Source organism: Rhinichthys klamathensis, unplaced genomic scaffold (assembly GCF_029890125.1).
Source record: "Rhinichthys klamathensis goyatoka isolate OS25496 unplaced genomic scaffold, OSU_Roscu_1.1 h1tg000454l_1, whole genome shotgun sequence".
Classification (NCBI taxonomy): domain Eukaryota; kingdom Metazoa; phylum Chordata; class Actinopteri; order Cypriniformes; family Leuciscidae; genus Rhinichthys; species Rhinichthys klamathensis.
This window is the reverse complement of record NW_026606946.1, coordinates 99393-125886: the sequence shown is the minus strand read 5'-3', so window position 1 is coordinate 125886 and position 26494 is coordinate 99393. Positions and strand designations below refer to the sequence as shown.

The following is a 26494-nucleotide window of genomic DNA, read 5'->3' as shown; positions in this document are numbered from 1 at the left end:
AAAATACAAATGGAAATTTAACAATTGTACAAATGGACATTTCCTTAAAGATAATATTTTTTTAAAATCTTTTATCTAAATATCAAGTTTAACCAATTGTACAATTGTGTTAAATGTGTTTGAAAGACGTAATAAAGTACAGTAAAGGACAGTATCTTTATATAAACATTTGTTGGAATTGTTTTGAACAGATGATTTGCATAACATGTTCTAAAGCAGATTAATAAAAAAGCAGCACTTTGAGAAAGATAACTGGTTTTATTGACTAAAAACAAGATCAGAAAGTGGCATATTTAGATATTTACTAGATTTGTTAGAGACTTTAGAGCATATGCACACTGTCATCTTCCCATCAACCTCAGTGGGGACATGGTTGCACTCTTTAGCTGGGACTGAGCTGGACTCCAACTTCCCATCAACCTCAGCTGGGACAGAGCTGGACTCCAACTTCCCATCAACCTCAGTGGACACATGACTGGACTCTTTAGCTGGGACAGGGCTGGACTCCATCAACTTGCCATCAACCTCAGTGGACACATGACTGGACTCTTTAGCTGGGACAGAGCTGGACTCCGTCAACTTCCCATCAACCTCAGTGGACACATGACTGGACTCTTTAGCTGGGACAGAGCTGGACTCCAACTTCCCATCAACCTCAGCTGGGACAGAGCTGGACTCCAACTTCCCATCAACCTCAGCTGGGACAGAGCTGGACTCCAACTTCCCATCAACCTCAGTGGACACATGACTGGACTCTTTAGCTGGGACTGAGCTGGACTCCAACTTCCCATCAACCTCAGCTGGGACAGAGCTGGACTCCAACTTCCCATCAACCTCAGTGGACACATGACTGGACTCTTTAGCTGGGACTGAGCTGGACTCCAACTTCCCATCAACCTCAGTGGACACATGACTGGACTCTTTAGCTGGGACTGAGCTGGACTCCAACTTTCCATCAACCTCAGCTGGGACAGAGCTGGACTCCAATTTCCTATCAACCTCAGTGGACACAAGACTGGACTCTTTAGCTGGGAGAGGGCTGGACTCCAACTTGCCATCAACCTCAGTGGACACATGACTACACTCTTTAGCTTGGACAGAGCTGGACTCCGTCAACTTCCCATCAACCTCAGTGGACACATGACTGGACTCTTTAGCTGGGACAGAGCTGGACTCCAACTTCCCATCAACCTCAGTGGACACAAGACTGGACTCTTTAGCTGGGAGAGGGCTGGACTCCAACTTGCCATCAACCTCAGTGGACACATGACTACACTCTTTAGCTTGGACAGAGCTGGACTCCGTCAACTTCCCATCAACCTCAGTGGACACATGACTGGACTCTTTAGCTGGGACAGAGCTGGACTCCAACTTCCCATCAACCTCAGTGGACACAAGACTGGACTCTTTAGCTGGGAGAGGGCTGGACTCCAACTTGCCATCAACCTCAGTGGACACATGACTGGACTCTTTAGCTGGGACAGAGCTGGACGCCGTCAACTTCCCATCAACCTCAGTGGACACATGACTGGACTCTTTAGCTGGGACTGAGCTGGACTCCAACTTCCCATCAACCTCAGCTGGGACAGGGCTGGACTCAAACTTCCCATCAACCTCAGTGGATACATGACTGGACTCTTTAGCTGGGACACAGCTGGACGCCGTCAACTTCCCATCAACCTCAGTGGACACACGACTGGACTCTTTAGCTGGGACTGAGCTGGACTCCAACTTCCCATCAACCTCAGTGGACACATGACTGGACTCTTTAGCTGGGACAGGGCTGGACTCAAACTTCCCATCAACCTCAGTGGACACATGACTGGACTCTTTAGCTGGGACAGGGCTGGACGCCGTCAACTTCCCATCAACCTCAGTGGACACATGACTGGACTCTTTAGCTGGGAATGAGCTGGACTCCAACTTCCCATCAACCTCAGTGGACACATGACTGGACTCTTTAGCTGGGACTGAGCTGGACTCAAACTTCCCATCAACCTCAGCTGGGACAGAGCTGGACTCCAACTTCCCATCAACCTCAGTGGACACATGACTGGACTCTTTAGCTGGGACTGAGCTGGACTCAAACTTCCCATCAACCTCAGTGGACACATGACTGGACTCTTTAGCTGGGACTGAGCTGGACTCCAACTTCCCATCAACCTCAGCTGGGACAGAGCTGGACTCCAACTTCCCATCAACCTCAGTGGACACATGACTGGACTCTTTAGCTGGGACTGAGCTGGACTCCAACTTCCCATCAACCTCAGCTGGGACAGAGCTGGACTCCAACTTCCCATCAACCTCAGTGGACACAAGACTGGACTCTTTAGCTGGGACAGGGCTGGACGCCGTCAACTTCCCATCAACCTCAGTGGACACATGACTGGACTCTTTAGCTGGGAGAGGGCTGGACTCCAACTTGCCATCAACCTCAGTGGACACATGACTGGACTCTTTAGCTTGGACAGAGCTGGACTCCAACTTCCCATCAACCTCAGCTGGGACAGGGCTGGACTCAAACTTCCCATCAACCTCAGTGGACACATGACTGGACTCTTTAGCTGGGACACAGCTGGACGCCGTCAACTTCCCATCAACCTCAGTGGACACACGACTGGACTCTTTAGCTGGGACTGAGCTGGACTCCAACTTGCCATCAACCTCAGCTGGGACAGGGCTGGACTCAAACTTCCCATCAACCTCAGTGGACACATGACTGGACTCTTTAGCTGGGACAGGGCTGGACGCCGTCAACTTCCCATCAACCTCAGTGGACACATGACTGGACTCTTTAGCTGGGACTGAGCTGGACTCCGTCAACCTCCCATCAACCTCAGTGGACACATGACTGGACTCTTTAGCTTGGACAGTGCTGGACTCCAACTTCCCATCAACCTCAGCTGGGACAGGGCTGGACTCTTTAGCTGGGACTGAGCTGGACTCCGTCAACTTCCCATCAATCTCAGTGGATACATGACTGGACTCTTTAGCTGGGACAGGGCTGGACGCCGTCAACTTCCCATCAACCTTTTCGGGAAGAGAGCTGGATTCCGTCAAGTTCCCATCAACCTTGGTGGTGGAGAGAGAGCTGGATTCCGGCAACTTCCCTTCAATGCCTAAAAAAAAAAAAAGAAAAAAAAAAGAAAAGAAGAGCTGTAGTTATCTTCCCTCATGGTCAAGATCAACTTTAGCACAAAAGTACCTTTTTGGAGAGTTAGCCCAGATGCATTCTGCAAAGAAAGCACAACTGCCATATCAGAATTCGCTACAACTGGCCATGTTGGATTTTTTTTGATCACACAAGGAAAAGACAAGGGGCCACCTGCAAAACAAAAGGCATTATTAACTTTAATACCAGAAGTCATCAGGCCTCAAACTTAAGTACACAGGGCAAACAAAAAGGCATAATGTTAACACCCACATAAGAATTACAAACCTTTGCTCTTCAAACATAATTGCTTAATACCAGGCTGGTATAAATGACGCCCAACTGGAGAAGCAAAACCTGAAAACAAGATGTAAAGTTAAAAATAAATAAAAATAAAGTTACATATGCATTTAACTTTTGAAACATTACACTAGGGAGAAAAAAAAAACTTTACCATTGAGCACCAGTTGGTGACACATAAATACTAAAAACATAAAGTTTGAAACAGCCATCTTGATGACAGATTAAACAATCACCATTACTTTCTAAAACAGGCCTCAAGCCAGGGCTTTTAAAACAACACAGATTTTCATCACCTGAGGCTGATTTCATAAAAGACGCTAACAAAAGCAGGTAATAAACTCCAACACCTGACTTGAATGAACCTAACAAAAAAGTTGGGCTAAAGTGGTTTCATAAAAGGTAATTGAAGTCCCACTAATTTGATCCAGGTTTATCTAGTCTGGATAATTGCGTGTGCAATTTTCTACAGGTCATCATTTATTAAATTGATCCATCACAGCTAATAGCATATTTTGTGCTGTTTTATGTGTTTGAAGCCCCGTTTACATGAAGGGAGGACGCAGATATTTCCCTGTGGTTTGGCCTCTCATTTATGTGAAAACTCTGTTTTTATCACAGAAAACAATTATTTCTAAAAACTCTGGCCCAAGTGGAGATTTCTGATAACACCAGTTATGTGTTGCCGTGTCAAGTCTGGGAGAAACAGGGTTTTAGAGAAATATTCGTTTCTCTAAATGCCCGGCTATGTGTAAATGTGGCCTGAGACATGGTGTTTTCCTCAGTGCAAAACTTACATTTCACAGGTGTATTCTCCATCTGTAAATGTTAGAAAGTCATGCAAATATTTCCATTTTGCTGCTTAACTTCACATTGAATGAGAGTTGCTGCGCGCATGTGCCCCAAATGACGATAATTCGGACTAAAATATACAGTTTGCTTGAAAAATTAATATTCAATATTTCCTCCCTTTTAATTGTAGTTATTTATTATTTGATATTTAAATAAAAGATTAATTAATAAAATTAATAGATTTAATAAAAAGGTCTTTAAAGGAAATGTCCATTTCCAATGTTCCAATTCCAATTCCAAGCAAATGTCCATGTCCAAACAGCTTCCCTGTAGCTCAAACAGTAGAGCGTTGGCGCTTGCAACGCCAAGGTCATGGGTTTAATTCCCAGGGAAAGTAAGAATTGTTAAGAATGTCAATGTGTTAAAAAACCGTCTGTCAAATGAGTAAATGTAATGTAAAATGTCCATTTGTACAATTGTGTTTGAAAGACGTAATTAAATACAAATGGAAATTTAACACAATTGTACAAATGGACATTTCCTTAAAGATATAATATTTTTTTAATCTTTTATTTAAATATCTAATTTTACAAATTTTTTACAATTGTACAATTGTGTTAAATGTGTTTGAAAGACGTAATAAGTACAGTAAAAAACAGTATCTTTATATAAACATCAGATTATACGTTTTTTCCATTAAACCAGAGGTCAGTTTCAATAAGGAGGTTCAACAACTCTGAGTTAAAACTTGAATTTGAAACTTGAGATGGGAAACTCAGTTTTCGGTTTCAGTACAGCTGAATTGAGTTAGTTCAATCAACTCTGAGTAGAGTTAAGCGTGTGTACCATAGAAATACATAATAAAGGCTAGATGTCTCGTCCGCGCTGCTGGCCAATGGAGGTCGACATCCGCACCTGGCGGCCATCTTGCCACAGGCAGCTCGCTCACTCGTAACATTGTGTTTTAATGGTGCATGTACTTTTTAAATAACCATAACTTGCTCAATTTTCTACCGATTTTCAAACGGTTTGGTTTGTTATAAACGTCAGAGATGTAGTTATGACATTGCACACTTATGAATAATAAGTCTATCAATAAATAATCATCCAGAATTATAGCCACGTTAATAACGTTTGTAAGAAACCAAACCGTTTGTAAATCCGTCAAGATTTCATTGAGATAAGAGTATTTGTGTTCGTGCGGATCACTCATCTTACATCAGGCACCACAGAGCCCTCCAGAAAGCTTGCCTGTGACAAGATGGCTGCCGGTGATGATGATACTGCTACTTGGGCGGAGTGATTTGCTCGCAGTACCTGAAAAGCCCCGTGGTGAGGAGCAGAGAGTTCGCTCAGAGTATTGCGCTAATCACTCCGCCCAAGTAGCAGTGCTTCGCCTTCTGAGTATATAATTCCCAGTATGTATATGGTTAAAAGATGGCTGTGTCTCATATTTACATATTTCTCATGCTTACACTTTAAAAAGGGGGAGGAGACCGAAAGAAACTCTGGATTTACCGAAGAAAACTTGCTCCAGACCAGGTTAGGTTCAGAGTATGTTTCCTCTCTTTCAGAAACGGACTTGACTTACCCTGCTCTCTCGAGTTTGACATACCTCTCATTCTGAAACGGAAAACCCAAGAGTTTCCCTCATTTCAAGATTAACATACTCAGAGTTTTCACTTAACCTTAAAAGAGAGCCAATGGAGTGTTGACCAAACCAATATGGCTAATATGGTCATACTTCCTGGTTCTAGTAAGAACTCGAGCTGCTGCGTTTTGGACCAGCTGTAGTTCGTTTATTAAGCCTGCAGGGCAACCACCCAGTAGAGCATTACAATAATCTAGACTTGATGTCATGAACGCATTAACTAATTGTTCCACATTTGTCATTGAAAGTATATGTCATAATTAAGATATATTTTTAAGATGTAAGAATGCGGTTTTACAGATACTAGACACGTGACTTTCAAAGTAAAGATTGGTATCAAAGAGCAAACCCCGGTTCCTAAACCGACGAAGAAGACTTGACAGAGCAGCCATCAAGTGTTAGACAGTATTCTAGGTTATTACGTGAGGATGCTTTTTGTCCAATTATTAGAATCTCTGGTTGTTTTTTTAGAATTTAGTAGTAGGAAATTACTAGTCATCCAGTTTTTTATATCACCTATGCATTCCGTTAATTTTGTGAATTGGTATGTTTCGTCAGGGCGTGAAAAAATATAGAGCTGAGTATCATCAGCATAACAGTGAAAACTAATGCCATGCTTCCTAATGACATCTTCTAAGGGTCGCATGTATAGAGTGAACAGTAACGGTCCTAGTACTGAGCCTTGTGGTACGCCATACTGAACTTGTGATCGATAAGACATCTCTTCATTTACTGCTACAAACTGATAACGGTCAGTTAAGTATGATTTGAAACCATGCTAGTGCAATTTTACTAATGCCAACAGAATTGTTGAGTCTATTTAAAAGATTGTTGTGGTCAATGGTATCAAATGCAGCACTAAGATCAAGTAACACTAATGCCGAGTTCAGACTGCACGATTTTCAAAATAATCGGGTCACTGTTGTTTTCACACTGCATGACTATCTGGGGTAACATTCAGTTGCTGCTGTGTTCACACTGCACGATGGATCGGCGACAGGAGGTTTCACACTGCATGACTTTACAATAGAAAGAATCGCCGACAACTTCTGCCTGGTCCACAAACTACGTTTCACAACCAACCAAACGCGAGAAGTGATAAGGAAATAACGGAAGATCACGCGTGCGTGAGACCGGAGTTCTCGCGCGACACTGAATTTGTTATTAAAAATGATAGCCTACAAATTGTCTGTGCACTGATTTGTAGCGAAAATGAATTTTTTTTTATAATAAACAGTTTATGCAGGAAATGGTTGGGAAGACGAGCGGAGCAAGGACTGTGTTTTGCAAAGAGAGTTGGGGGTAAATAAATAATTTTGCAAATGTCCTGCTGTTGCTGCTGGTCATGCAAATGTTTGTGCTTTGTTTCCGTTTGATATAATTGTAAATATAGGCCTATCTATTAAAATACTTATATTCTGGTCTATAACTCCTCCTCCTCCTCCTCCTCCTCCCTGTATCTTGCTCTCTCATTGGCTGTCGGTCATCGCCGATGTAGTTTTCAGTCAGAACACATTCAGACAGCAGGATTGTGAATCGCCGACAGGTCCAGATATTTAGCATGCCAAATATCTCACGGGCGTCGGCGACTCGTCGGCGATTCCCTCAGATCGCGTCTTTGCTCATTCACACTGCGTGATTGTCACTCGCGTGAACGAGCACAGATTTGCCTGTGATTTCGGGCATTTGTCGGCGATTTCTCAAAACCTGTCGGCGAGCCAAAATCGGGGCTAAAATCGTGCAGTCTGAACTCGGCATAATAGAGAGATACAACCACGATCGGATGATAAGAGCAAATCATTTGTGACTCTGATGAGAGCTGTCTCAGTGCTATGTTACGGTCTAAATCCTGACTGGAAATCCTCGCAGATATAATTTCTTTCTAGAAAGGAACATAGTTGTGAGGATAGTGCCTTTTCTAGTATCTTTGACAGAAAAGGTAGATTTAAGATCGGCCTGTAATTGACTAATTCTGTAGGAAGTTGCGGTTTGTAGTATCACTGTGACTATCACACTCACAAGTGTCTAGCATTCAATACAGAAATGTTTCTGGAACTTTACTAAGTACATACATAAGTACTTTTAACCATGAGTTTAAAGGTTCTCTAAGCGATCCTGGGTGACGTCACTTCTTGTTGACGTTCGAACTATTGTCAAACAAAACGGAGGCTAGCTAGACCCTCCCTCCTCCTCATCCGCACACTAACCCCCCAAACCACACCCCCAAACCCTTCTTGTCGGTCATTGGCTGGAACAGTTTGTTATGTTTTGGGGAGCGGGTCGCTGCAGTTTGTTTTTGGTGCTGTTTGTGAAGCATGGGCTGTCTACAGAGATCGCGTTTCTTTACAGTGTGTTCAGGGGACAGGCAGCCAGCGGATAGTGAGGAGATGTTTGCTGTATGTGACAAAAAATGTTTTGGCCTAAAAAACACATGACATCGCTTAGAGCACCTTTAAACAGTAGCTTTGAAACTTTTATTTTTGTTGCATTTGTGGGTTAATAAAATGTAACTAGTAACAAAATATTTTTTGTTAACTGGTAGTGTAAAATAGGCATAATCTCTTAATATTTAGGACACTGAACTTAATCAAAATCGCATCAATCATATGACGTAATCGGCTAGTTTCTAAGCGCAGTGGGTGGGTCTTGAAGAAAAAATCCCACTGAATTAAATGCGAACCTTGAAATGTATTTTGTTTTTCTTCCCATTTTATTCAACCCAATATTATCACTATGCTGCTGACTGCAATCATTACACACATGACTGGCAGTTTTCTGTAATAAAGGCAGGCAGGCAATTTTTGTAGCTATTTTTAAAATCAAAAACAAAAATCTAATTACAAACAAGACAAATACAATAGAAAAAAAATTAAATAAGCTTTTTCAGGTAGCCTATGTTTATTTAACATGCTAACAGTGCTAATAGTAAGAAATACTACAGACATTTCCAAATGAAATGTAAAAAAAAAAAAACACTGTATAGTCTTAATTGTATGAATTAAATGTAAATTGATTCACATTAAAGTTACAAAAGTGATGTCAAAAGCAGTACGTGATTTTTTTTAACGTTCATTAAACAGACAGCGGCAGCTTATGAGGCTGCTGTCCCTTTAAGAGTGAATACGCTGATCTAATATACCATTGCACATCCTATTCTCTCCTAAAGGTTTACGACATAACAGGCAGTTTACATCAATACTCCACACGAATGAATACTCCCGATGTCACTTTGTGAAGAAATACTACATGCCTGCACACATACACATTCTTTTACACACTGAACAATGCATTTCCATTGGTTGCAGTAGTGGTGCAATAAATCTACACTTTGATGGAGAAGCGTTAATAAACTTAAACGTCACCATTTTCACAAATTTGCCTTACACATTTGATAACGTTTCTTTTTTCAAAACGTTCTGAACAGATGATTAGGACACATTATGCAAAAGAAGAATTTTTGGTAACATTTTACAATAAGGTTCATTAGTTAACATGAACAATACTTCTACAGCATTTATTTTAATATTGATTTAAAAATGTACTAATACCTTATTAAAATTAGAGGTTTTATTTGTTAACATTAGTTAAGGCACTGAACTAACATGAAGAGCTGGATATTTATTATTAACTAACTTTAACAAAGATTAATAAATACTGTAACAAATGGATTTATTAGTTTATGCATGTTATTGCAATGCAATATTTAATGAACCTTTTTTTTTTTAAATCAGCACTTTTCCAGAGAGATGACTGGTTTTATTGACTAAAAATGATATCTGAAAGTGGCATATGTGGAGACGGACAGATCTACTATGAGACTTTAGAGCACAAGCATTCAGTCAACATCAACCTCAGTGGGGACATGGTGGGACTCTTCACCTGGGACATGGCTGGATTCTGTCAACTTCCAATCCAACTCAGCAGGGACTTGGCAAGACTCTTCACCTGGGACATGGTTGGATTCTGTCAACTTCCAATCCAACTCAGAAGGAACTTGGCAGGACTCTTCACCTGGGACATGGCTGGATTCTGTCAACTTCCAATCCAATTTAGCGGGGACTTGGCTGGACTCTTCACCTGGGACATGGCTGGATTCTGTCAACTTCCAATCCAACTCAGCGGGGACTTGGCTGGACTCTTCACCTGGGACATGGCTGGATTCTGTCAACTTCCAATCCAATTTAGCGGGGACTTGGCTGGACTCTTCACCTGGGACATGGCTGGATTCTGTCAACTTCCAATCCAACTCAGCGGGCACTTGGCTGGACTCTTCACCTGGGACATGGCTGGATTCTGTCAACTTCCAATCCAACTCAGCGGGGACTTGGCTGGACTCTTCACCTGGGACATGGCTGGATTCTGTCAACTTCCAATCCAATTTAGCGGGGACTTGGCTGGACTCTTCACCTGGGACATGGCTGGATTCTGTCAACTTCCAATCCAACTCAGCGGGGACTTGGCTGGACTCTTCACCTGGGACATGGCCAGACTCTTCAGCTGGGACATGGCCGGTCCCAATCAACTTCCCATCAACCTCAGCGGGGACTTGACTGGGCTCTTCGGCGGGGACACGGCAGGGCTCTTTGGCTGGGACAGGGCTGGATTCTGTCAACTTCCCATCAACCTCAGTTGGGACATGTCGGGACTTCCCATCAACCTTAGGGGGGACACGGCAGGGCTCTTCGGCGGGGACACGGTGGGGCTCTTCGCCTAAAGAAAATTGGTGTGAAAAAAAGCTGAGATGATCTTTCCTCGTGGTCAATATCAACCTTATAGCGTCAGTAGTAAAATAATTTTTAAAAAAGTAACCTTTTTGGTCAGTTAGATCAGATGCATTCTGCAAAGACGTCAGAACAGCCACATTACACTTCACTACCACTGGCCATGTTTGATTTTGTTTGTTCACACGAAGAAAACACAAGGGGTCATCTGGAAACCAAAAGGTATTATTAACTTTAATACAAGAAGTCATTAGGCCTTGTTAAAGTGAACTATGCATAGTGTAAAGAAAAGCATTATGTTAACCACTATATAAGGGTTACAAACCTTTGCTCAATGAATTATGCCCAACTGGAAAAGCAAATCCTGAAAAAAAGATGTAAGGTTAAAAAAAGAGAAAAAGTAACATACATATTTAGCATATTTGAAACATTGCGTTAAGGTGAAAACAACATTACCATTGAGCACCAGTTGGTGACACACAAATACTAAAAACATAAAGTTTGAAACTGCCATCTTGATTGCAGATGAAACAATCACCAATCTATCTCTGCTTTCTAGAACAGGCTTCAAGCCAGGGCTTTTAAAATAACAGATTTTCATCACCTGGGTTTCTAGTTACAGTGAAATTGGTGACAGAGGACCTGCTCGTTAACATTCCTGTGCACCCATTGGTTGGTTGTGATTTTCAAAATGTTCAAAGAGGTTTTGACTTTATTTAGTTAGAAAAAGGGGCAGTGTCTTTAAAAAACATATCAGATTATATGACTTTTCCATTAAACCAGACAAGTATTGATCAGACACTAAAAACAAAGAAGATGAATAAGGGTGTTATCACACTGGGCACATTTGGTGCGGTCTGATTCCGGTTAAAAAATCACTATTGTTATTTTTAAAATGTTCAAATAGGTATTGAATTTATTTAGTTTCTACAAGAAAAGGGGGTAGTATCTTTATGAACACATCAGATTGTATGATTTTTCCATTAAACCAGACCAGTATTTATCAGACACTAAAACAAAGAAGTTTTGTTCACACCGGGCACATTTGGTCCGATTCCGAGCGTGATTGTTCCTGGGTGCCCCCTGCAGCATTGGGCTGGTTTACACTCAACTTAAGTCTATCAAAACCTTGTGCATTTGCATTCATTTTATGAGTAGGAGCATTAATTCTTTGTTATTTCTTATTGGTTATTCTGATCACTTCCTTTTCCTTTATTATTTCCTTTGGCGGATTGTTTGAGCTAGTGTTGGAAGGGGCGAGTAGCGGGAGCAACTACAACTTTCTGTTGTATTGTATTGCATCAATTTAATCATCTCTGTACATGCTTTGTTAAAATCAAATCAAAAGCAAGCTAAGATCGCCAGTCTTACTTTTGTTGAAAATTATGTCTGAGTGTAAACAAAGCATTAGCCATCCCATTACCTAGCCTCTATGTAGCTATCGGAATGCCGCTAATATAAGTCAAGAGAAAACGGCGCTTTGTTTTCAAGGATATTCCATTCATGCCCTGCACTGGAACACGGTATGTGAATCCGATTATTATTTATCTGCTTGCTGCTTGTCTGTTGGAGACACTATGGTTGGTTGTGCTTGATGTGGAGTGGGGATCCGTTTGTTTGGATAAACTATGGTGGACTGGAAGTGTGATAGTTTCTGTCATGTGTGTTACATGCAGCGCTGGGATTTGTACAATCTTTGTGTTTGATTAAAACACGTTTCAAAGTTGTATGTGCCGCTGAGGTTGATTGATGAGAGAAAATGGATGAAGACGAGGCTGATGCGGTTATGGAGAGCAAAAGTGTCAACAGAGTAATGAATATCATCTCATTCTTGGATCGATGGAATACAGACAATGACTATGGCTGTTCAAGGGCAATCTCCTTTAAATCATCTGTTGTCTGCTGCTGTTCCCTCTGATGTAAATGCAAATGTACAAAAGACTCTGAATGAAGGTGGGGAATGCAATACATTGACTTGTGAGCATTTCATGGATGAGATCAAACCAACCGATAGTATCTCAAATGTTTACAGCAAAAAAATCTAGTAAAAAGAGCACTTCTTCTGGTTCACGATCTAGTCTTCAAGCTGAAGCTGAAGTGGTGGCTTTATTAGCCAGTCAACAAATGTTGCATCAGAAGCATGCTGTGGAAGAAGAAAAGGAGCGTTTAAGAAAAAAACGAACAAAACTTCAAACTTAAATAGCTGTGTCTATAGCTAAAGTTAATGTGCACAGGTCTGCTGTATCAGAACAACGTAGACATTTGGAAGTAAGAAAATCAAGAAAGGAAAGCGGATGAAATTATCTCCTCCACTTCAATGACAGTGCCATCAGTTCAAGTTGACACACAGTTGAGTCACAGTTTCTGTCTGTTAATAATAATTCAACAAGAGGTGCAAGAAATAAGGAAAGAACTTCTCAGCTTCACTCTTTGCTTCAACCGAGGTCCATGACACCATTACAGTCAACTGTATCAGTGAATGGTTAGCTACTCTGTAAACGTGGTAGCGGTGTACCTGTTTCAAGACAATCATTAACTGATGGAGAACAAGGAAATATGTTGCGTCTTATGGAAAACAAATGAAATCACTGCCATGTTGGTACAACATGCTTCCTCACAGAGATATTCAATCCTTTGATGGAGATCTTTTGCAATATAAATGCTTCATAAGTTCATATGAGGAGGTTGTGGAAAAAAGGGGAAACAACTATGGTGACTGTTTCTATTTTCTTGAGCAGTACACCCAAGGTCAACCTAGATAACTTGTCAGAAGATGTCAACACATGACTTACACATAGGGTTACTTGAAAGCGAAGGCCTTACTTAAGGAACATTTTGGAAACAAACTCAAAATATCTTCAGTATACATGGACAAAGTGCTCTCTTGGAAGTCCATAAAGCCTTTACAAGAATATCATCTTTTTCTAAAGGTGATGATACATGGGGCAACTTATTTGAGCAATGTTGCTTGGGCACTTTCCCATTGAGAATGGGCAACAAATTTCTATCTGGATACTTTAGATCGGTCATGGGCCCTGTGTCTCACCTGGTTGCCCCGTTGACGACAACATTGCCTAGCAACATTGCTCAAAAAGTTTCCCTGTGTATTATCATCACCTATAGCACTTGATGTAATGCCATGGAGGATGTTCGTTATATGAAAGTTAAACTTGGCTACCAACATGCAAATTATTCTTTTTAAAGCCCTATTCACACTGGATTAGTATTACCTGGTGACCTCTAGTCATTTGTAATATACAACTACACAATTATACAATTTGCAGAAAGATGCGGTAAGGAACATTCTTCTGTTTATGATATATCATTCAGATAGACCTATAACAACAATACATTTCCAAGCAATAGCCTATTGACATCATATCCTGGATATAAGTCTGTAAATTCGAGTAAAATCACAGGCTTCGCTTATCCCATGCGAATGCGCCACACGAAATTCAGATGTGGGGGGGGTAATTTCTAAATCACACGAGGTCCCCAGATAATACTTATCCAGTACGAATAGGGCTAAAGTTGCCTTTTTAGCTCAGAGACAAATTAAGAGCAGTGGCGTGTGATTTGCAGGAAAACCGTAATGAACCAGTAGCATTAAAGACATTGTTGATTTTGTAGAGTAGCAAGTAAAAATTGCAACAGATCCTGTGTTTGGAAACATTTTTGAGGCTCCTTTAGGTGGTGGTCGAAGAATGATTCTTTCTAAGACTAAGGGAAGTAGTTTCGCTACCACTGTCACTGTACCAGGTATGGAAGACATTAGGAAAACAAATAAAGGAACAGTCTTGCTTTTAAAGGAGCAGTCTTGCTACTGTGCTTGCCAATTGCAGATATATGTATTCATGCAACATAATCACTATATATAGACAACAATATATAGAGAAAAATATAATTCAATACATTTCTTAAAGCTGCAGTCCGCAGTTTTTCCTCTTTGTCGCCATCTCTGTTCGAAATCTGCAATTGCTGTATATACATGACATCCGATCAAATTACCTCATCTTTTGCGCTCAAAACTGACTGCATTCACACAAGCAGCGTGTATAGTTGCGTGCAGATTATGCTGCCTTGGCAAATCGCGCTATACTGCCGTTCTCGACAATGTACCTTTGTAAAAGTGGGGATTTATCACTTACTAGCATTAAGAACAAGATTATTATATAGACACAGATTATGCATAGAGATCGTTTTAAGATTCAAACTCTCTTCGATACAAAAACATACCCTGTGTGAGTTCCTGTTTTTAATGTTGATCACATTATACAAATATCCACACGATTGCAAATGTGACATTGATTTTATACAACAGTTCAACAAATGAAAAGGTATTAATATTAAGTGATGTTCATTTTAAACTTAGTATTGTCAGTATTTTTTTGCAAAAATCATTGATGGTTGACTTCTGGTTTATAAGTGTGAAGCTACTTTGAAACGATCTGTATTATAAGGGGCTGTAGAAATGACTGCTGAGTTAAAGGGATACTCCACTTTTTTTGGAAATAGGCTCATTTTACAACTCCCCCAGAGTTAAACTGTTGAGTTTTACCGTTTTTGAATCCATTCAGCCGATCTCCGGTTCTGGCTGTACCACTTTCAGCATAGCTTAGCATACACCATTGAAGTGGACAAGACCATTAGCATTTCTCAAAAAAAAAATTACCAAAGAGTTTCGATATTTTTCCTATTTAAAACTTGACTCTTCCGTAGTTACATCGTGCACTAAGACCGACGGAAAATGTAAAGTTGCGATTTTCTAGGCTGATATGGCTAGGAACTATACTTTCATTCCTGCGTAATAATCAAGAAACTTCACTGCCGTACCATGAGAGCAGCAGGCGTAATGATATGACGCAGCGCCTGAAAATAGGCTACCTTCCGTCAACACAACGGAACTATTTTCAGGCGCTGCGTCATATCATTACGCCTGATGCTCTCATGGTACGGCAGTGAAGTTTCTTGATTATTACGCAGGAATGAGAGTATAGTTCCTAGCCATATCAGCCTAGAAAATCGCAACTTTACATTTTCCGTCGGTCTTAGTCCACGATGTAACTACAGAAGAGTCAAGTTTTAAATAGGAAAAATATCGAAACTCTTTGGTAATTTTTTTTTTGAGAAATGCTAATGGTCTTGTCCACTTCAATGGTGTATGCTAAGCTATGCTAAAAGTGGTACCGCCAGAACCGGAGATCGGCTGAATGGATTCAAAAACGGTAAAACTCAACAGTTTAACTCTGGGGGAGTTGTAAAATGAGCCTATTTCCAAAAAGTAGAGTATCCCTTTAAAATAGCTCAGAATCCTCAAATCCAGTAAAACACTTAAACCGCATTAAGTATTTGGAGTATGAAAACCTAAACTTTACATGGTGCCTTGAGACTCTGGGTGCATGAACTTTGTACTGTTGTGATGTTCTTGCAAATGTGGAAGTTGGTCAGTTTGTGTATCTCCCCAGAAGGTGGCGATGTTAACACCACAAATAAAAAAACAACCCTGAAAGGCAAAACCTGCATTCCTCAGAGAATTCCCCAGCATGTTAAAACAGGTCAGCAGATCGATATGCAGAAGTGAGTGTTGGCGTTTGTCTTTCTGTGACATCTATTTGGCAACATGCAGTTTCCCGTCGGTTAGTACTAAAGGTTAGTACAATCTTTAAATTACTAAGCTACCTAAAAAAAAGACACGTGTGCACTTGAATGTGATGTGACCTGCATTTAGACTTTCACTTTCTCACTGACACTTTTTCATGATCTCCCCCACATTCTCTCACTTCCTAGTTTGCCTAAAAAGGGCATTTTATACTGAGGGAAGTGTGTGTGTGTGCAGGTTTGGCTATACTTGTGAGGGCCAAAATCCTCACTTGTAGAGAGACAACCAACAAGTGAGGACATTTTACTAGATGTCACTAGTTAAAAAAGGCTTATAAATCGGCCAAAACGTTTATATTTAAATCTAGTGTTTTGCACATGTTTCTGTGAGGGTTGTGTTTAGGGCTTGATTTGAGCCATAGAGAAAATAGAAAATTAACCTTATATAAAATCAATAGGCAATGTCCTCACCAAAATTGTGAAATGTGTATGTGCAATCAAACAGAGGTTATATGAGAGGAAGAGGTTGTGAGAAGAAAACAGGATGAGTGGAAATGAGAAAGAAACTCAGAGGAGGGTTTTTAAGATCAGATGAGAATCCTCACATGCATAACAGACAGTTTCTCCACTTCCTGTCAGAGACAGGAAGTCACTGAGTCAGTGCAGCACTGAAGCTGTGTGTGTGTGTGTTCCTTTTTTGCATCTTTATTATTGGGTTATATTTGATGCAGTTTATGACTGGTTGTCTGCTGCTCAACATCTCACCTTAACACCCTAGCAATGGACTGTTTCACACTATAACTTTATCAGTGCAATTGAACCCTGTGAATGTGGTGCTAACCCTGATCTGGAGCAGAATTTTGACATTTTAAAAGTGGTTGACTTACAAAATCTAGAAGTCACAGTGATGTGATAAAAACCTTAACACTAAGTAAAAGGATTTATTGTTAAAATCATGTGTTTTGTTTGGTTGCTTTACCTTCGTGGCAGTATGTCGTGTGGCATTTCGGGTGCTTTGTCATAATAAAGCACACAATTGTTCTCAAAGCTCATTACATTTGCAGAATGGATATTTTCTTCCATGTTTGACTGGCAAATTAGTTTCCTCTTTACACACAAGGCTTTTTCTTAGCCAACCACAAACTCCACCCAGAAATACAAGCCGACATCGACAGCGTGTTGTTAGACTGGAGAATTTCCATCTAGCTTCCACTCAACCTATAAAACAGAAATTAGCATGGCTGTGAATGTATACCTCAGACAAACAAAAAATAAATAAAAATAATTTATAACACACAAACCTTTCAGGACAGACTCACCGAGTTTAAGTGTCGTCATAAGCTTCTGTAGTCGACGCCAGTCAATGTGATTTTAACTTTAAGTTTACAAAACGGCGTTTAAAATTTGAGGAGGACTTCACTACCCATAATTCCACAGTCAGAGAAGGCTTTGTTACAATGGAACCAACACAGACCTTCATCAGCCACAGCCCACTTCCACAAACCACTGCGAAACAGTTTCTATGAACTCAATCTACTTATATATGTGGATTTATCAAGCAATGAGCGTCAATAATCAGTAATCATTTACTCATAATCAGTGACTATAAGTCAGTAGTTTTATCAGTAGTTTTATTTAGGTTTGTGGATCTAATCAAGTTTTTTTTTTTTTGGTGAAATGTCACAGACCCTTATAATTTCCCATATGTGTCTAAGTAATCCATTAAAAAAAAAAGATAAGTGTTACATAAAGCCCCGTAACTGTCATTTTCCTAAGTACAGCATAAGTTTGGGAAAACTTCACTAGTAATGGGTCGATCATGTGTTTGACTTGCGAGTGATGCAGCTTCCGTTAACCGTATTTTTAATGTGTGCTATGTATGTAATTTGATCAATGTTTATACGTTAATAAACACCTAAATTAAAATCTGTTTATCATGTAAACCAGCCAATCGTGTCTCGTTAGGCTCGGTTCACACAGAACGTGTTTTTCCATTCCACTGCGATACTTTTATCTAAACGCGCACTAGACGGATGTAAAGTAGTGATGGGAAGTTCTAGTTTTACCGACTCGGATCTTTGAATCTCGTTCAAAGTCATTTCGTCCATTTCAGAAGAATAGAATTAAAATGTTACATGTTAATAGCCAAATTCTTATTACCATGTTCATTGTAAAAGAACAATTATGACTGAAATTCACAAATGTATAAATTGTAAGATTTTTTTTTTTTAAAGATGCTTTATGCAAGAAGGCACAGAACCTTCTGTTCAACTGTGTTTATCTAAGGCTCTGGACTTTGTACTATTATTTTAGTGATTAAATGAGCTTTTTATTGACTGAAGATCTATGATTATGCAATCTCTCTTCTTGCTTCGCTCAAAAAGGCCTATCGCTGATCAATTGTCTTGATAAACTCAAAGATACGGATGTCTCTGCTCTGCCTGCGCTGGCCTCGAATACTTTCTACACAGCGAAAAGATTCCTAGTTGTGTGTGTGTGTGTGTGTGTGTGTGTGTGTGTGTGTGTGTGTGTGTGTGTGTGTGTGTGTGTGTGTGTTTGCGTGCCTCGCAGGCACACATTCTCTTTTCACTACATTAGTCAGCGTGTGTTCGCATGTTATGATAGAAACGTCTCACTCTGGTCCAACCAGTGAGAACATGAGCATGAATTCCTCAGCTCCAGTAGAGATTTTGGGTAACACTTTACAACAAGGTTCATTAGTTAACACTAGTTAATGTATTAACTAACATGAAATAACCATGAGCAATACATGTTTGTTAAACACCTGTTCATTGTTTGTTCATGTTAGTTCACAGTGCATTAACTAATGTTAACAAGATTTGAATAAAGTATTAGTAAATATTGAAATTAACATTAAAGATTAATTAATACTGTATAAGTGTAGTTCATTATTAGTTCATGCTAACTACTGTAGTTAACTAACAAACCTTATTAAGTGCTACAAGATTTCTACAGCGTTCATCCTCATTTTTAACATTTACTGACACAATTTTAAAATCAAAAGTTGTTTTTGTGAATTAACTTCACAGTCCATTAACTGACCAACATTAACGAAGATTAATGAATGCTTTTAAAAGTATATTGCTCATTATCTGTTTATGTTAGCTATGCATTTACTAATGTTAACAAATGGGAACTTATTGTAAAAGTACAACCCATTTTCCTGAATTAAACACTTTTGAAACATTACTGCAATAGTGCAGTAAATGTCACGTGCCCGGTGTGTTTGCATGTGTGTGTGTGTTTGCCTGCCTCGTAGTAAATGCATAGCCAACATTAACAGATAATGAGCAATATATTTTATAAGCATTCAATAATCTTCGTTTATGTTAGTTAGTTAATGCACTGTGAAGTAAATTCATAAAAACAACCTATTGATTTTAAAAATGTATCAGTAAAATGTTAAAAATGAACATTAACGCTATAGAAGTATTGTTCATTGTTAGTTCATGTCACCTAACTAATGTCAATGCACCAGGAAATCTAATGCAATCTCACATAAAAAGTCCCTAAAAAGTGAAAGCGTTGAATGCAACTAATAAAAAAAATTTCTTCTAGGATTTCTTCTGAATCCTAGACTAAATTTGGCATGTTCTTGACCGGTTTCCCTGGACTTGTCAAGTCCCTCGGCCTGTTAACGGGTGAAATGTTACAGCTCTGTTCTCGCCTCGTTCTCTCGCATGGCACAATCTGATTGGTTCCTCCAGCTGTCACTCGCTCGGTGTCGTCTGGTCGGCTCTGATAGGACAACACGAGAAGAGAGATTATCTTCACCACAGCATCTTCTCACAGTCAGATACAGTAGTGGAATGAAATTCAGTTCATCTCATTCACTGTCTCAGTAATTCTTCCTGTCATGCAGTTTGCAGATTCAGAAACAGGATGTTGTGGTGAAGATCTGCTGTATTTTGCCGCCTCCTTTTTTTCTCTGTCGCTTCTCAAACGGCCAAACTCCGGCCTAACCCACGACACACTCCAGATCAGCTCAAACTTGTACACTTTAACTCAGATTTAACTCAAAACCAAAGTCAAAATGAACTCAGGAAGGGGGAGACTTGGATGAAACTGCATCTGTGAATCAAATCAAGTCCATCTGAGAACCTTTAAAACACAAGAACAAGTCTGTTATCTGAGTATCATTATACAGGAGCCAGTTTGACAAGCTTTTAAAGGGAAACAATAAAGATTCTTGTCATTATTTCCTCACCTTTGTGGTTTCTCAATCCCGTTTTTTCTTCTTCTGTGAAACACAAAATAAGAATAGTTGAAGAATCTTAATGCAGCTCTTTTCCAGTTCTTAAGGTCTTTGCACACTGAGTCCCAAATTTGGGTATTTCGTATTAATCATCCTAAAAACTCGTCACGCACAGAAACCTTGCACACTGAGTCCGATGCGTATTAATTAGATTCAGATTGTTTCATTTAGTGCCATGTCAGCATCCAAGGCTATTTTCATGGCAACAATTCAATTACAAAAATACAAATATCATATAAATACAATAAAAACCAAACAAACAAAAACAGCAATATTTTTTAAATTAATATATGAAAAAAAAAAAATCCCACGCCTTTTCAGGCATATTTGTACTAAATAAGTCCTTAAGTGAGGTAACTTCATAAAAAAGCATTCTACAAGTATTAAGTCGAGGACAATCTAATAAAATATGTTCAACAGTTAATCATACAAAGCAACAGTTAATCTTACAGTTGGGTCTTCACCTTTATGCGTATTAAGCCTTTGCGTAAAAATTCGCAAAACATTACAAAATGGAGTCTTCAAGCTGTGAGGATTATTCTGTTGTCCTCTCAATAAGGAAATATTGACCCAATAAAAGGAAATATTGGGTTCTTTCAAATCCAGAGATTGCGTAGAGGAGGACCATCCTGTTTTCCAAGCTATTCCGCAATCATCTGCCGCAATCTGTCTTTATATTCATTTCTCTTTTGTATTCCGCACTTTCTTTGTCATGCAGTGCTTTGTGCTGCGAGACGAAGTGGATCAACTTGTCAGACGCCATTCTGGATTTTCGCGTTAGCTTGTACGGTGGATCTGAATGGTCAAAACAACTCTTAAAATGCTTGCTACGAATGCAAAAAACACAGAAAATTTAACCCGATATGATTTTTTTTATGTCGGACGAAAGTTTCGCAGGAAGCTTGATTCGCGACGTCGTATTTATTTTTTAACGTGCGAAAGTTTCAGACTCTTTAGGACCTTTAGTCTAAAAAACACCATAAAACTATCATAATATGGCTCGTATGACATCCATGCTAACAGGGAACGTTTTCAGAAAGTTCTGGCGAGGTTCTTTCAAACATTCTTCCAGTATTAGAACTATGGTTTAATGTTATGTAGTCTTTAATAATGTTCTTAAAACGTTAGCACAAGAATGTTATTTATAGTTTGTTCATTTAACTTTTTAGAATGCATTTACTTTTTTTTTTTTTTTTTCCTGGATATTTTAAATATTCTGAGAACTTTCAGAAATGACATTTTCATAACTTAATGTGAATGTTAGCAAATGTTATCAGAACGTATTTTTGTTAGCTGGTGGTAGCATGTATTCAAAACGCGACGTGCCATTTCGAATATGTGGAAGTGTGAAGAAGATTTTAGAGCTGCGACTTAAGTCTGTTCCTCATTCAAAACTATCATATGACTATGATACTTGTATGGTGTTTTTACATTCGTTGTTTATAAACACCCAAAAATGAAAATTTCGGTCATCCTTTACTCACCCTCAAGTTGTTCCAAACCTGTATGAGTTTCTTTCTTCTGCTAAACACAAAAGAAGATATTTTGAAGAATGTTGGCAACCAGACAGTTGACAGTAGCCATTGACTCCCATAGTAGGAAAAAAAAAATACTATGGAAGTCAATGGCTACTGAGAACTATCTGGTTACCAACATTCACACTTTAACATTTTGGGTGAACTATGCCTTTAAAATGCATCTGCACATAACAATACATCACTCAACATTTGAAGTGGATGAAAACCTTTCATCAAAGTTATACATGAATTTTGAACAATATCCGTTCTTGTCTTAGGACAACTTTGATTAACTTTTTTGATCCACTTCAAATGTTGACTACTGTATTTGAATAATGAGGGACACTCAAAACTATTTATATTTTTCTTGATTTAAAAAAAAAAATCCAGATTGTATTTAGCACATGCTTTATTCCTCCTTATCATAAATACATTTAAATATAGGCCAACAATGCACTACAGTTTGTTCACTGAGTGCGCCTATGTGCAACTCTTGTCACTGATTTATCTGCTCATTTGTTTAGCTGCAAATGTCAGTTCTGGATGCATACAACGAATTTAAAAAGCAAACTTTGCGACGTGAACGTATCGTGCAACAAACAGTGCATCTTCAATGTTTAGCATAAGTGTCTCGCGCGGTGCGGAAGTGGGCCGTAGGGCAGGGCGCGCGCTCGTTGCTGCATATAAACCAACACGGACTTCCTCAAACTCACTTTGCATCGAAGCAGAGACGCAGTCAGGTACTTTCCTTCTCTTATCGCTTTTATTTTTTTTTATCTCTTTCCTGGAGCTTTCGCGGCATGGATGATAAGTGACGCGATCGAAGTTCTCTTTAGCAGCAGAGTAAAGAAAAGTTGGGCGTGTTTATACTTATATTAATGATATTTGATCGTGTTTTATTGCTTTCAGATCTAAAGCAGCAGTCATGAGCTGGGACAGCTACATCAGCAACCTGACCAAGAGCGAATGGGTGGATGATGCGGTCATTCTCGGGTTGACACCGGGTCAGGAGACCGTTTGGGCTTCGGCGCCGGGCGGCTGGCTCAGCCAAGTCACGGTAACGTTACAACATTTACAGACAAAAACGTTATTTTTGTTCGCTTGTTTCGTTTGATTATGATTTATTTACTTATTTATTTGAATGACACTAGTTTTTGTTACTTACATGTTCTGTCGTCCGCTTAAAAAAGTCGTTGGAAATCAGGATGCGCTCGCAGCATTGCTGATGATAACGGTAGTTCTCGTTGTGTGAAGCCACAAACTTTGCTATAAGCTTCGTGACAGTAAATGACTGTAGTTTTCATTAGTTTGATGCAGGGTAACAAGAATATATATCTCCTTCAAATCGACCGTTAATTCATTCGCGCTGAATTTCCTCACAGCAGTCGCGCGGAGTTCTGTGAACTGCTCCTTATTTGGTCATGCGTGCTGAAAGGCGGAAGTGGGTACCTCTCTTTCACACTCTGCGCGCGCGCGCGCCCCGCTTCCGCCCATAGCGCGCGCTCTCGTGCTGAAAAATGTCAGATGATTCGGTATAGCATATATTGGGTATAAAATATTTAGAATACATTTGTGTGAGAGATACAATCTCCATTAAGTGAAACTATTGTCTGTGCGTCTAATGTAAAGCAACATTCAGTTTTGACCGCTAATTTCACCGTGTGTGTGCACTTGCTTTCTTGGGTTCCTCTCGCTTTGAGATCTCTTTATATATATATATATATATATATATATATGTGTGTGTATATATATATATATATATATTGCACACTGAGACTGAAAGTATAGCCTATATGTAATACACACACACACACATATATTTATATATATATATATACATAAATTACCCAATATATGGTGTTCTTTTATATTTATATATATATATATATATATACACACACAGTATAGCCTATATGTAATACACACACACACACACACATATATATATATATATATATAAATTACCCAATATATGGTGTTCTTTTATATTTATATATATATAAATATATACACACACACATACATATGTGTGTGTATGTTTGTCTCTGAGTGTGTGTGCAGTTGTATGTTTCTGTTTCCCCATTCTTGTTGAAACATGCAGCTCAGACTTTTAAAGAATTTAGAGATGCCGTCTGTCTCTCGTATTGTGAAAGTCCCGACCGCAGCTTATCTAGGGTTGTAGTGTTCATCATGCTGGTTCATCTAACCAGAGAACCACTGAAAATGTAAACTGCGAGAAACTCAATGAGTTCAGCATCTAAAATATACACTTCTTTATACTTCAATGTGCATTTGAACCTAAAATCTTGTTCAAACATAGAAATAGAGGCAGATTTATGGGGTGTGTGTGTTTTGCTTGTCTTGAGGTGAGTGTCGTCGTCTTCAGGAACATGACAAAACATGAGCCGTGCAAGAATCTGTGTGTGAAATGTTTCTACATGTTTCAGCATGTGTTTCTGGACCATTTTATCACCCACAATCCACACTCACTGTGTGTGTGTGTGTGTCTGTAGGCAGGAGAGGTTCAGGCTATGATAGCAAGTGACCGTGGGACTCTGTTTGCCAATGGTATGAGTCTGGCTGGCAGAAAGTGCACAGTGTTGAGAGACGCTCTGAATGTGGACGGCCAGAACACCATGGACATCAAGATGAAGACCTCAGAGAAAGAGCCCGACCCTTTTTCATTCACCATCGGCAGATCTCAGAAAGGTGAGACCCACCCGTGACAAAGCAGAACATATGTGTGGATACATCACAGTGACTAACAATCATAATAGTAGGAATTAAAAACAATAAAACTCAATATCCTGATGCATTACAGTGCAGAGAATGAGATTTTACACATTCAGGATGTTGAGCATCACACAATGCAAACTGTTTCAGTGCTTCTGAAAATACTTTGTTTTCTTGATATATTAAATATAATTATTATATATTATATTGTAGTATATACACATTTAACTTTAATTTATATTTTACAAATGTAAATTGTATTTGTTTAGATTCTGGGGTGAATATATTGGCCTGGACATGTTTTATAGGCCTATATAAAGTTTATGCAAATGTTGCATGCAAAATATATTCAAAATATTTATTTAATTTTATTTATATTTCTAAAGATTCTGGGGTAGATTTCACCTATACATGTTGTATAATTAAAGTATACATGAATATTATGTAAATATAAAAATAAATATTTTTAATATATTTAATTTATATTTCTTTAGATTCTGGGATGAAATTTAATCTAGACATGTTTTTTTTATATATATATAAAGAATACACAAATATTATATGTAAATATATTAAAAATATTTATTTTATATTTAATTTTAATTAATTGATAATTGACATTTTTATTTATATTTCTTTAGATTCTGGGATGAAATTTGACCTAGACATGTTTTTATATATAAAGCATACACAAATATTTTATAAAAAAAAAAACTTTTTTTATATTTAATTTGAATGGATAAATAAGATATCATTTATATTTCGCTTGTGAGATTTATTTCTTTCTCTCTCTCTCTCTCAGCGATAATCATTGCTAAAGGAGTAAAAGATGCTCACGGAGGGAAAATCAATCCACTCGTTTTTGACATGACCGCATACCTCAGGAAGATGAACATGTGAACAAGCCCCGCCCCCTGCCCTACTGACTCCGCCCACTTTACCACTTCATCTGTCGGGAATCCATTCCAGGAATCCATTCCAGAAGCCAGAAGATCAGATCCAAGATCAACCAAACTTCAAAACATCATCATCATCATCATCATCATGTCCGTTTTAACATTCCAGGAGTTTGAGATCTTGTTTCTCCTCGTCATCTCTCCAGTCAGGCAGTGGAACGCAAACTCTAGTTTATATCAAACTCATTTATTAGTTTTATCACAAATTAATTAATTGATTGACTTACGGTACTATAGTATTTGCGCTGTTTCGGACGGGCGGAGCGTCAAGTCAAGCGGTTTTCCCATTTGATTGTATGATTGTTTGTGTCAAATCCTGCTGAACAAACCCCAGATTCTGACTGTTAGATGCCAAATAAAGAGAGAATGAGTTTCTGTGGAGCTGCTCCTGTCCGTGTGTGTGTTCATGTGGGAGGAACAGACCGGGGCGTAACACACCGCAAACGCACGTCACGGTTCAAACACACCATCAGCAAACGCATGTCACGACTCAAAACATATCTCATATATCATGATTCATATCAGTATAACTAACTGGATCACAGTTGAAACTCATCCGCATGCTAATTTTTACTATAGTTTTATTCACAGCTTTTATTTGTATATTTCCAGCTTTTACATTTTCTGTTTAATTTGTTAAAATAGCTTCAATTTGAGCTAATTTTACTTCTTCTTATTTCAGTCAAGGCAACATTTCTCGTTTTTGTTTACGTTTTTCATCTAATATTTCTGCTTGATTCTGTTTAGGGTTTATTCCAGTTGATGACTTTTTAAGTTAACGATAATAACCAACGCATTC

General features: G+C 39.0%; 1 protein-coding gene across 1 annotated transcript; it reads left to right on the top strand.

Annotated features, from left to right (window-relative positions):
- The first annotated feature begins 22612 nt into the window (after positions 1 to 22612).
- Positions 22613 to 26076, top strand: pfn1 (profilin 1). Its single transcript, XM_056236597.1, has 4 exons — positions 22613 to 22746; positions 22916 to 23063; positions 24520 to 24715; positions 25542 to 26076. Exons 2-4 carry the CDS (start codon positions 22932 to 22934, stop codon positions 25637 to 25639), a joined length of 426 nt encoding a protein of 141 aa, XP_056092572.1. The 5' UTR covers positions 22613 to 22746; positions 22916 to 22931; the 3' UTR covers positions 25640 to 26076.
- Positions 26077 to 26494: the final 418 nt, after the last annotated feature.